Source organism: Myotis davidii, unplaced genomic scaffold, assembly GCF_000327345.1.
Source record: "Myotis davidii unplaced genomic scaffold, ASM32734v1 scaffold496, whole genome shotgun sequence".
NCBI lineage: Eukaryota > Metazoa > Chordata > Mammalia > Chiroptera > Vespertilionidae > Myotis > Myotis davidii.
The window spans coordinates 104,874-117,705 of NW_006289398.1; the positions used below are offsets into that span (position 1 = coordinate 104,874).

The following is a 12,832-nucleotide window of genomic DNA, read 5'->3' on the forward strand; positions in this document are numbered from 1 at the left end:
CCGGAAGCGGTCCTCCAGGAAGCCACAGAGCTGAGGGTCTGCACAGATAGAACCAGGGCCCGCAGCTCCCAAAGCTCCTTTTCTGCAAGGCTATGGCGGCTTCCCTGGCGCCCTGAGTTTTGCCCACTGACCTTGGGAAGGCTCCTGCAAGTCCCGGAAGAGAATGCAGCCACCTCGCTGGTTTTGCATCTTTAAGAGCAGCTCAGCGCCCTCGGGCTCCTTCTCCAGGGCAAAGAAGTGGCCCCCACCCTCCAGAGCCACACCATCCCAGGGGAAATAGAAGCCCAGAGAGAGGTGGGTGTGGGGCCCGCCGAGGCAGGCTGGCCAGGCGGTCCATAGCAGCCTCCACCTCGGTGGGATAATTCTGATGGGTCTGGGAGCTCATGGTTGTCGGCAATGAGGAGTTAAGGTGAAAAACAATAACAACAAAACACGGTGTTGGCTGGTCTCAGACTGAGGATGGCTGAGAGGGTTATGAAGGTGGTGACTGGGTAAGGTGCTGGAGGGTGGTCAGAGGCTGGAAGGAGGGGCGACCCTGAGTCTGTTCCATCTAAACACTGTTGAAGCGAGAAAAAGATCCAGGACCGCCCAGGGCACTGTCCGCCCATTTTTAAATTGAATTGTTTGTCTTCCTTTTGCTGAATTGTATGAGTACTTTATATATTTTGGAAATTAACTCCTTAGCAGATGAATCATTGGCAAATATGTTCTCCCATACAGTGGGCTCCCTTCTCATTTGATGGTGGTGTGTGTGTTTTTTGTTGTTTTTTTTCTGTGCAGAAGCTTTTTATTTTTATGTAATCCCATTTGTTTGTTTTCCCTTTGTTGCTCTTGCCCCAGATGTATCAGAAAAAATTCTGCCACGTGAGATGTCGGACATTTTACTGCCTGTGTTTTCTTCTAGGATTTTTACGGTTTCATGGCTTATATTTAAGTCTTTTATCCATTTTGAGTTTATGTTCTTGTGTATGGTGTAAGTTGGTGGTCTACTTTCATCTTTTTGCATGTATCTGTCCAGTCTCTTTTGTTGAAGAGACTGTCTTTACTCCATTGTATGATTTTGCCTCCTTTGTCAAATGTTAATTGATCATAATGGTGTGGGTCAATTTCTGGGGTCTCTGTTCTACTGGTCTCTATGCCTGTTCTTGTGCCAGTACCAGGCTGCTTTGATTATAATGGCTTTGTAGTATGGTTTGATATTCGTTATTATGATCCCTCCAACTTTGTTCTTCTTTCTCAGGATTACTGCAGCTATTCAGGGTCTTTTACGGTTCCATTAAATGTTTGGAGTATTTGTCCTAGTTCTGTGAAGCGTGCCATTGGAATTTCAATGGGGATTGCATTGAATCTATACATTGCTTTGGGTAATATGGACATCTTAATTATGTTAACTCTTCCAGTCTATGAGCATGGTGTACTCTTCCATTTGTTTGTATTTTCTTCTATCTCTTTTTTCACTGTCCTATCATTTTCCAAGTACAGGTCTTTTACCTCCTTGGTTAAGTTTATTCCTAGGTAATTTTTTGTTGTTGTTCTTGTTGCAATGGTAAGTGGGATTGGTTTTTTTATTTTCTCTTTCTGAGAGTTCATTATTGGTATATAAAAATGCCATCTATTTCTGGATGTTGCTTTTGTATCCTGCTACATTGCCAAATTCATTTATTAAATCTAGTAGTTTCCTGGTAGAATCTTTAGGATTTTCTATGTACATATCATGTCATCTGTGAATAATGACAGTTTTACTTCCTCCTTTCCAATTTTGATGCCCTTTATCTCTTCTTCTTGTCTGATTGTCATGGCTAGGACTTCCAGTACTATGTTGAATAAGAGTGGTGAAAGCAAACATCTTTGTCCTGTTCCTGTTCTTAAGGAAAATGCTTTTAGTTTTTTCCCATTGAGTATGATGTTGGCTGTAGATTTGTCATATATGGCCATTATTATGTTGCAATATGATCCCTCTATTCCCACTTTGCTGAGAGTTTTTATTTTAAAAGGGTGCTGGATTTTGTTGAATGCTTTTTCTGCATCTATTGATATGATCATGTGATTTTTATCTTTCATTTTGTTTCTGTGATGTATCACATTAATTGATAAGCAAATATTATACCAGCCTTGCATCCCTAGATTAAAAGCCACTTGGTCATGGTAAAATGTCTATCAAGTTGTTTGCCTAATTTTTAATCACATTGTTTTGTTTTTCAGTTGTAAGAATTCTCATATAGAATTCTAGATGTCAATCCCATATCAGATAGATGATTTGCAAATATTTACTCCCATTCTAGAGGGTGCCTTTTCACTCTGATAGCGTCCTTTGATACATAAAAAGTTTTTAATGTTGAAAAAAAATAATTTGCCTACTTTTTCTTTTTTTGCTTATGTTTTTTTATTTTATACTAAAAAAATAATTGGATCTGAAGTTAATGTCATAAAGCTTTCCCCCTATGTTTTCTTAAGAATCTTATAGTTTTATTAGCTCTTGTGTTTAGTTTTTAATCCACATAGAGTTGGCTTTTGCATATGGTATAAGGTAAGTCTTCAACTTTATTCTTCTGCATGGAGATATCCAGTTTGTTGATCAGTATCATTTGTTGGTCAGTGATTTTTTTCACCATGTGCTAGCCTACTAAAGTCGATCAGCCTGGAAGCAATAAGAGAAAAGAGGGTCAGGATGACAGTGAATCACTTCACAAATTGTGTTATAATAAATGTGTTTTCATAACTGCATTGTAAATATTCCTAAGTCCTCCTTGTAGCATTAATAATAGTATGGAGTTCCAAAAAGTCCTATAGAATTGAAAATAGAAATATTCCTATTCTACTGACCAAAAGAAAAACTGCCATTAGGTTTCACTCAGGTATGGCTAATTTGTATTAGGACATAAATAATTATCTATTTAGGTCAGCTTCCTGCCTGACTAATTCAAATTTGAGCAATAGAGTATAAAAAAGACTAAGTTTGAATAACTTTTCAAGTGGAGACAATAGGGTAATTCTAAGGTGTGAAAAAATAAAATAAAAACTAAGGAAAAAGATTAAAATCTGGAAATGTTTTCAAATTTACTATTTTAAACAAACTTGAAATTATATTCTAAAAGTGCAAAAGAGAAGTAAGACCCCACCAATATTTATCCTGGACTGAAAAAAAAAACCTCCTATTTTAAAATTAAGCAGACAACAGATGAGGAAAATGAGTACATTTAAACCTGCAATTAATTGACAATGGGAAAGGGAAAGAACTGAGGGAATGATGGAGTGATCTACCTTCTCCTGTCATCTTTCCTGAGTCTGTAAAACCCAAGGCTCATCTGCTATTTCCCAAACTTTCTGGTCTAACTTTCCTGTTGAGAAGGAAGGAAGGAAGGAAGGGAGGAAGGAAGGAAGGAAGGAAGGGAGGAAGGAAGGAAGAAAAAAGGAAAGAAAAATAGATCCATTTTTCCATATAGGACCTTTTCTTTCTTTCATTCATTAAAATGCAAATTACCCTTAACAAATTGTTCAGCACAATGACCAATCCAATGAGGGTGCATATTTTGATAATGTCAGTTAAATCTTGAAAGCCCAGTGAGATAGGAGAATTAACAACTTGGATTTAGCCTTGGAGAAGACTATAAAGGAATGAAGAGGTGAAGAGTCATGAGAGGAAAATATAAAACTAACAGACGACACTGGATATTCTCAGTTCCCCCAAACCCAAGAAGAGGGTAAGATACCAATCAGAGCCAAAATAGCAGAAGAAAGTAAAAAGTGCATTAACATATAGCAGAATTCTTCTGTGAGCTTTGTTCTTTTTTCTCTTTGCTCTGCAGGTTGTTTTGATAAAAGACTTCTTAAGTAAAGTTTAGGCTATTTTTCCATTTTCTTACTTCAGCAGTTCTTTTAGAGTTTAGTAAACATTTGCCTGGGGTTGGGTTTAAATTGTAATGACAGCTGTTTCCTGCCCTTCTTGAGTTTAAATAAAATTTCCCCATCTAGGGAATATAGTAGGAACTCTCTTTCTATTGGAAGATGAGTTCATTTTGTACTGAAGTTGATTAATAAGTTATTTTTTTCTAGAGCACTGATGCTCTGAAAGGGTTAAGGCCTCCTTTCATCAAAATTAGAAAGGACAAGCGTGAAAAAAATCCATTTTGTTTTTAAAACAAAAAATGAAAGAAAAATAAGCCAAATCCACGTACTGCCCATTTCCTCCTGCATAACCTTTTTAAGCAGGCCCGGCCATATCCTGCTTCCTCCCTGCCACTTGCCATCTGGCTGTTCCATATCTATCCAAGCAGGGAGACTAGAATTTCCTTGAATTTCTATGAATCTATTTTGTGAGTTTGAGTTTTCTTTGCTGGCAGAATTCAAAAGCATGTTGATGAAAAGAGTCAAGCATAAAAAATAATGGAGTTTTTTACTCACAGACTCAGTCTGGAAACTTGAGGGGTCACTTAACATTCCTGTGCTTTCATCATCAAAAAGCAACAATGTAGTGATCATCTCCCAGTGTTTGACCAGGAGTTCTCCGCCAGCTTCCCAGAAATGATGGGCTTTGCGGGAGGCTGTGCACATGCAGAATTCGTGTGCAAGGAGTCTACCGCTTTTATCAGATTCTGAGAGGAACCCATGCGCCAAAATGGAAAGGTTTGAAAAACAAAAGCTGCTCTAGGATCTTTGGGTGACAGAAGGAAGTACAAAAATTGGAGGAGTTTCAAATCTAGTTAGGGAGCCAAACTTAATGCAGCCAATTCAGTGGGAGAACCATAAAAGGCAAACATATCAAAGAGCTTCATTTCATGGTGTAGCCTGCAGGAGTTCGGAAAAACCAGGAGATGAATGAGCAAGAATCATGGAAGACTTCCTGGAAGAGGTGAGATGCAACATCCCCATATTCTATCTCAGGGGTTTTTCCAGGCATGCTCGTGTTGGATCCTTAAAGTAGATAATCTAGTGTTTCTTCCCTAAATGTTAGCCATTCAGGTGATAAAGCAGAAATTGTGTAAGAGTATTTCTAACAATTTAATCATCGCTTTTTAAAGCCTGTTAGGTACAGCATTGACAGTCCTGTTAACAATGATCAGTAGTGTAACTTAAATTTTTATTTGTGCTGTCTTCCTCCATTTTCCTGTAAATTTGGCTACTTCTCCTTCCAATGGCAGGGCCCATACCAGGAAAATAGAACTTTATCTTCGTTAGATGGTATCGCTGCAGTGTCTGTCATCTTTACTGCATTTCCTGTTTCATCTTTCTGCTCAGGGATGTGTGTACATGGTTGATATCACAGAAAATATACTCACATAGGTCACAATGGAAATAATTGTTTTAAGGAAAGTGATTATGCTCCAGCCCTTACCTGGTTTGAGGTTAAGAGCTTCAGCCCTTACCTGGTTTTCTCTTAGCCAAAATATTTCTTTTACATACACATTGTTCAGAAACTGGTGCATTTATGTCAATAACAACTAAAAATTACCTTAATCTGCATCTAGAAGTAAGCAGAAATTGAAAGGGAATTCAAGCGAAAGAATTGAAATTCCAAGTCCTCTTAACCCAAGACTTGTCCGATCAGCTACACTGTTTGTGGAAATTGCTATATTTCTGTTTTGCACCTAACTTTTGTCCCACTTACTGGGACAGAGAGAAAGTCACAGTAATTATCATGTAGTGCATGGTGAAAATATATTGATAGACTTAGTAGTAAACAGTGTCAGAATGTAGAATTATTTCTAACCTGCAGGGCGTGCCTGGTGGCCTGTCCGCCATCTCACTAGCATGAGTTACCTCTGTGCTCCCCCATTTTGAGGCCTGCACCTGGGATCCCTCTGGGGAGCTTTAAAAAATACTGATGCCAGAGTCTCAAAACTAGAAGTGATTATTTGAGTGGTCTGGGGTAAAGCCTGGGAACTAGACTTTTTGAAAAACTTCCAGGTGAGCCCTAGCCAGTTTGGCTCAGTGGATAGAGCGCCGGCCTGCGGACTGAAGGGTCTCAGGTTCCATTCCGGTCAAGGGCACATACCTCATTGCATACAGGAGGCAACCAATCGATGTGTTTCTCTCACATCAGTACCTCTCTGTCTTTCCCTCTCTCTTCCACTCTCTCTAAAAATCAATGGAAAAATATCCTCAGGTGAGGATTTAAAAAAAAAAAAAAAGAAAGAAAAACTTTCAAGTGATTTTAATGCACAGCCTGGTTGAGACCCACTGCTTTGGACCCTAAGGTGCCCCTGCATTGGGATAATCTGGTTTTGGCAGAAAGTGAAACCAGAGACTTCTGGTTACGCTAAAGAAGCCGTGGTTGAGAGGTCTTCCTTTGGTGATGTTTTACGTCATTGGCATGCCTGGTTCCCACACCTGTGCGGCCTTGATTTTTCTCCTTCATTCATTCGCTACACATTTATTATGTGCCAGAGACTATGCAATTTGAGATTACTGACCACCAACCTAGCTTCTGACTTCTCCTCAAGCCCCACCCCTCTTTAAAATACCTACGAGTTTTAGAGCAGTATCAGGCTCCATTCTACCCCCCTCCCCAAAACTTGCGCCTGCCCTGCCTTCCCACCTTGCCCTGGCAATGATTCCACCCATATTTCTTACCACGTCTTGATTTTGAAAAGCATTTTCATTTTAAGGAATAAATAAGGAATATCTTTTTTAATAAAGGGTTTTGTATCGTCATGGTATAATTAGTACTAGATTGTCATCAATGAAGAAATGTGGTGCCCCTCTGCTAGGTAAATGTGGTAGTACTTACAAGAAGATCTAAGCATTTGCAACCCCAAATTAAGGACTCAGCTGGCTTTCCTTTCCAATAGGAAACAAAAATTGTCTTCTACTTTTGGAATTACTTGAGGATCAGGCAATATATTCAAATAAAAGAAATAATTCTGTGTGCCAGAATATGTTTACATAGGTGCTACAGTTGATTGGTGGGGAATCTAACTACTTGAGATCAAATACCATGCCCTTATTGCAAGAATATGTAGTTTGCCTGTGTGAGGGAATGGGGCATTTGATGCTAGCAAAAATTATTGAAAAATTAACACATGAACCTAGGTTGAAATGCGCTTTATATTTTGAATGAAATGAATGGTATTCTATGATAAACTTATGAATATTTCCACCATTTAAATGTTGATGGGAATACATTTGGAATTGTGATTTAAATTATTGTGACTCTTTTGATCTTTTAAAGCTTATAGTTGTTTTCAACAAGCACTATCTTCTTAAAACAGAAAAGTTAAAAAATTAGCAAAGTACAAAATAAGAATTGTATAATAATACCTCCACCCAAGTCAACCACTGTTAACATTTTAGAGTAGATCCTTCATTCATAGATGATAGATAGATAGATAGATCCACAAATACAGACTTTATATAAATTAGGTTAATAATGTACACAGAATTTAATATCTAGGCACTTTTATAAAATTTTTGAGTCAATTTTCTGACTTCAGAACCTTACCTATAGCTGTTCTTATATTATTAAAGGGTAATAACTGGATTAACCTGGCCAGTTATACAAATGTTCTGAGGGCTAAGGTTGATATGCAAATCAACCTTACGTATCAATGTGTGAAAGCTGGACAGACCACACAGTTTAAAAAAGGAAGTACATTCTGCAAAGCTAACTTGCACATTCACTGCCCGAGTTACGGCATCTTTGGGGTCACTGGGTGCCAGGCACATCAACTCTTTTCAAGAAAAATGGTAAGTAACCCATTTTATGGCTCTCCTTGGTCTCCTGGCAACACCTAACCTCTCCCCATGGAGCAGAGAGGGGCGGGTGCTTTCCCCGGGTCCTCCAGGCCTTGGGAAGTGTTGCTTGTCCCAAGTTGTTCCATTTGCTGTGAAAGCGGCTGAGCCTTTGCTATGTCGCTGGAGAGTGGGGCTGCAGGAGTTCCCTTTTCTGACTCCAGCCGTCAGAATAGAGGAAGAGCTATGCCTTAGAGAAAGAGCAGTTGTGTTTTCGTCTTGGCCTAGTAAGCTAGCTGAGCTCCAGAACGAGCAATGTCCGTAGTTCTGTTAAGAGCACTTTGGACCCAGAAGAGAACTCCAGTAATGCGCGCTGGGTAATACTGCTGATGGGGAGGCCATTTTGACAACACAGTGGACTTTGCAAAAGGAGCTCTTTTGTTTGTTTGTTTGTTTGTTTGTTTGTTTTTAAATGTATTTTTTATTATTTTAATTAAGAGAAGTAAACACAGCCCAAATAGTCCAAAACTTAGGGACAGGTTGTGTTCCCCTGTTAATTGAAAGTCATTCATTAGGGTGCACTTAACATTGTGACCAGGTTCCCAGTTGTACCGTAACAACTAGCTTAACTTATAATGTAGCTGAACTACAGCGTTCACCTCCTGCTACAATTTCCTATTATTTCTCTGTGGAACTTGACTGCGTTCTTATACATGTGGTGTCCTTACGTCCAGAGTCTAGAAGAGAGCCAGCCTTCAGGCCCACACACGCCCCTCCCCAGCCCCAGCTGGGAGGCCGGTTTCCCTCCTCCAACAGGGAGAGGAGGACTTCCTTTACCAGCTTCCGGTGAGAAGATGGGGAATGAGGCCCAAGCTCTCAGTGCGGGAGGGAGCGCACGGCAGGCATCGGGAGGGAGGGGAAAGGAGTTCATGGAATGTGTTTGTAGTCTGCGAGCTCTTGAGCCAGAAGGGGAAAGTGTGGAGGTGAGAGGGTAGCCATGCCCTGGAGGAGAGGAGGAGCGATGGGGTCAGAGTTGCAGTCATGCCGGAGGAATGTGCAGTGGTGACAAAAACAGTAGTACTGACCCCCCTGCAGCCGCACCTGTGGGAGGAAGGCAGTCACCTAGCAAGGTGGGACTCGCACATCCCTTTAGTGTTTCCAGACTGGGTCTCCAGGTCCAGGATTCTTAGAAAGCAGCCTGACCTTAGTTACTGACAGCCTCCTCCAACATAAACCAGGGCATTTCTCCAACAGGTGATCAAATGTAAAATTTAATATGGGACCAATGTCTCACTGGACTGTACACATGTTTCTGAGTAATTTTTAAAATATAAGTTACAGATTCCTAAGAAAAAAAAGAAATGAGGACATTGTGGTTCACAAAGAGTTATTTAGATTTTCATGGGGAAAACGAGAGGATAATAGCAGGGGGTGGGGGGGAAGGACGTTTAACTGCATTAGTGCGTGTTTGGTGTAATATGTAAGCAATGTTTTCTTATGAGATTATCTTCTTATAAAAGCAGCACCTGTTGTTAAAGACCATTTCTTAGATATATAGATATGCAGAAATGAAACAATACATAGTTTCTATAGTCTATCATCTAGGGAACAATCATTGTTAAGTCAGTACCAATCCTAAAATTTTATCACTTAAAAATATATTTTATAAATATAATTTTCTGTAAGTGCCATCATACTGTATAAACCATTCCCTTACCTATTTTTATTAGAAATGGTTTGGATAATATATGAGTTAGGTATCATTTCTAATTTAAGCTTACTTACTCTATAGTGGGGCAGTAAATAAATTTCTGGAGTTATGGTATATATCTGCCGATCTGTGTAGCATGTCAACGAAGAGGAAGTATATTCCTGTTAATTCCTCTCTCCCCCAACATAGCTGTAGAGAGGCAGGTAGCATATTAAAGGAAGGAACACAAACCCTACTTTTTCTCCTTGAAAGCATCATAGCACAGTCAAAGGGCTATATTCGTGGCTTTTTATGTTCGATTTGCTAGTTGTATGTTTTTTCACAAGTCATTTAAGTTCTAAGGTTGTCTCCTTATCCAACAGTGGTGAGATGATGATGATGATGATGATGATAACTATCCCCCCATGTTGTTTTGGAGAGTAAATAAGATCACAATTATAGAGCGTCTATTCCAGTGCAGGCACCAGCCAGACATTAGATGAACATGAGTTTCCTTCCTTTTAGCTCCAAATAAATAATTCCCTAAAGAGGCCCAGAGACTCCCAGCGAGCACAGGAGGAGTATGATGACAGCAATGAAATGTGTGAGCCCTGGCATACAATATCTCATTAAATCCCATAACAAACCTTAGAGACAGGCGCTGCTGTTGTTTCTATTGTCCAGCTGAGCACACTGAGTCATGGGAAGAGTAAGTCACTTGCTCACAGCCACACAACTATCACATACTGGGACTGGAGTTTGTGCCCAATGCTGTCTGTCTACTGTCTGAGCGTTTGTACATTCTGCTGCATCTGAGAAAAAGTAGGTCCAGAGAAGACAACAGGGCGGTTCTAGAAAAGCCCGGTACTGGCTTCTAGAGTCCGAGGGGCCTTTCCCCAGGCAGGTGGCCCTCCTGCTGGAGTTGGGAATCAGCTGGCGGAGCAGCCGCTGCTATGGTCAGTATGAATTGTCCAAATTCCAGAATGCTCACTTTATCTAAACCTCGCAGAAGCCACTGGGATGAAAGGCTGGAAGGGTTCCTGGCTTTGTGGTTCTCCACCCCACAGTTCAAGAAGGGGAGTTAAATAATCAAATGCCCCCTCCCACCTCCCCCTCCCAAGTGCATCTACTGTGTCACAGGTATGACTAACCTGGCCTCCTCCAGGCTCAATGCACGGAAAAAGATACCAGAAAGTGGGGCCATGTCATTGCCCAGGTGGTCATCGGGAAATTCACCTTTTATTGCCTAAACCTTGTAACCATTGGTAGAGGAACTGTGGAAACCTGTGGGCATGAAGCCCGAAGTATGTGGGATTTTGTGAGGACAAGCACATGGTTTATAACAGTGGTTCTTAACCTGTGAGTCGTGACCCCTTTGGCGGTTGAACGACCCTTGCACAGGGGTCGCCTAAAACCATCCTGCATATCAGATATTTACAATTCATAACAGTAGCAACATTACAGTTATGAAGTAGCAACAAAAATAATTTTATGGTTGGGTCACAACATGAGGAACTGTATTTAAAGGGCCGAGGTTGAGAACCACTGATTTATAAGATTGATGGGTGTTAGCCACACAGTGTCAAGGAGAGCCAGGTTCCAGGCCCCGCCTCTCCTCACACCTGTGCAATCTTGACCCCGTCCCTCCAGCTGCTCAGTGCAGGTACAGAGCTGGCCTTGGCGTTCCCCCGTGTTCTTTATAACATGACTCCACATTGCAGACGTGAAAGGCCATGGGCAATAGGATTCTGCCTCTCAAACCTCTGCCCCTGTGGAAACTGACTTAATCTGCAACCTTAGACAAATCAGCTCACTCCATAGCCCTAAAATAGGAATAATAGCAAATCATACCTGTTCCTAAGACACGTGTTTTTAGGTACATTTCAATTTGTAAAATTTCTGGGGAACAGATATCAAATAATGCACAAATTTTTGTATGTTTGTGGTTAGTGAGGAGAAAAAAATTTTGTAAGTACATCTTAGAAGGTCTTAAGAAATGAAGTAAAAAATGTGTTTGGGGTTTCTGTTTGATTGTTTTGCTCCTTTTGTTCAGTTTTTGGTCACAGGTGAGCTACTGACAAGAGAAAAGTGTATCACTCACTCACTCATTCATTCCACCAAGGTATGGAGCCCCACTCCATGCTGGGGCTCTGCTGGGTGAGGATGCAGGGCGAACCACCCGGGGGACATGGGGGGCGGTGCTGGCTTCCTGGGTGAACACTCCCTGCAGTGGGCACCTGGGTCCCCTGGAGGCTCAGGGATGCGCCTGAGAATTCATATCGCTAATCGATTCCCAGATGATGCTGCTGCCACTGGTCAGGCACTTGGAGGCCACTGTTCTGAGGTAGTGGATAGATCCGAAGTTAGTCAGAGCAAACATATAAATAAAGGCTTGTAGTGAGCTTGGAGGAGATGACTAAGGAGCTAATAGAGCAGTGATGGTGAACTTTTTGAGCTCGGCGTGTCAGCATTTTGAAAAACCCTAACTTAACTCTGGTGCCGTGTCACATATAGAAATGTTTTGATATTTGCAACCATAGTAAAACAATGACTTATATTTTTGATATTTATTTTATATATTTAAATGCCATTTAACAAAGAAAAATCAACCAAAAAAATGAGTTCACGTGTCATAGGTTCGCCATCACTGTAATAGAGCATATAGAGGAGATGTCTTCGTAGGAATACGTCTGGTCTCTGGTGAGGTGCAGTTTAGACTAAAGCAGTGGCTCTCAACTCTGGTTACACATTAGAATCACTCCAGCAGCTTATCTGTCACCCCCATTCTCAAGGCCCCCATGTAACCAGTTAAATCAAAAGCTTGACATGGGAGCTGGGCCCAGCGAGGGCTGAGGATTGTTGCACGGGAGTGAGAAGGAGCTGGGCACAGGGAAGTGGCGGGGAAAACATGTCTGACAAAGGAAATGGCAGCTGTGGAAGAAGTGAGGGAGAGGAAAGACTGGGTCTGCAGGGGGACCAGGATGTCTGGAGGATGAGCAAGAGAAGAGGAGAGTGGCAAGAGGTGCTTTCAAGAAACAGGCGGTGGCCACTTACCTGAGTTGTCTCGAATGCCATGACAAGGAGTCCCACCTTATTTTGTGCACCCCAGCAGTCACGGGAGGCTCCTAGCCAAGGAGAGAGCAGCATGCCCAATCTGCATTTTGAGAGTAGGGCTTCCTGTAAAGTGACATGTGTCCTCAGCAGACAGCCTTGATCATGACTTGGGACTTCAATATCGAATGTTCTCCCTCTTCCTTCAAAATTGTGGCCTCCAATTAGCACACAGCCAAGTTAGGGAATCAATGTAGGGGCTCAGAACTTGAAAGGCTGTAATGGAAACCAAGTTGAATGCTGGTGTCTTAGGGAAATCAGCATATTTAACATCCCATTCTAGAAGGATCCCTTTGGGAGCTGTGGTTCCAACCCACTTCTTTCAAGTAGAGTGGTGATTCTTGTCCGTATCTTGTAAATTGG

At 41.3% G+C, this 12,832-nt stretch overlaps 1 protein-coding gene across 1 annotated transcript in view; it reads left to right on the top strand.

The window, feature by feature from the left end:
- Nucleotides 1-7,614: 7,614 nt before the first annotated feature.
- Nucleotides 7,615-12,832, top strand: part of FYB (FYN binding protein) — a 150,637-nt gene continuing 145,419 nt past the window's right edge. Inside the window, exon 1 of the mRNA XM_006761739.2 lies at nt 7,615-7,683. Coding sequence (XP_006761802.1) covers nt 7,681-7,683 — 3 coding nt within the window. The 5' untranslated portion in view covers nt 7,615-7,680. The remainder of the gene's footprint in view (nt 7,684-12,832) is intronic.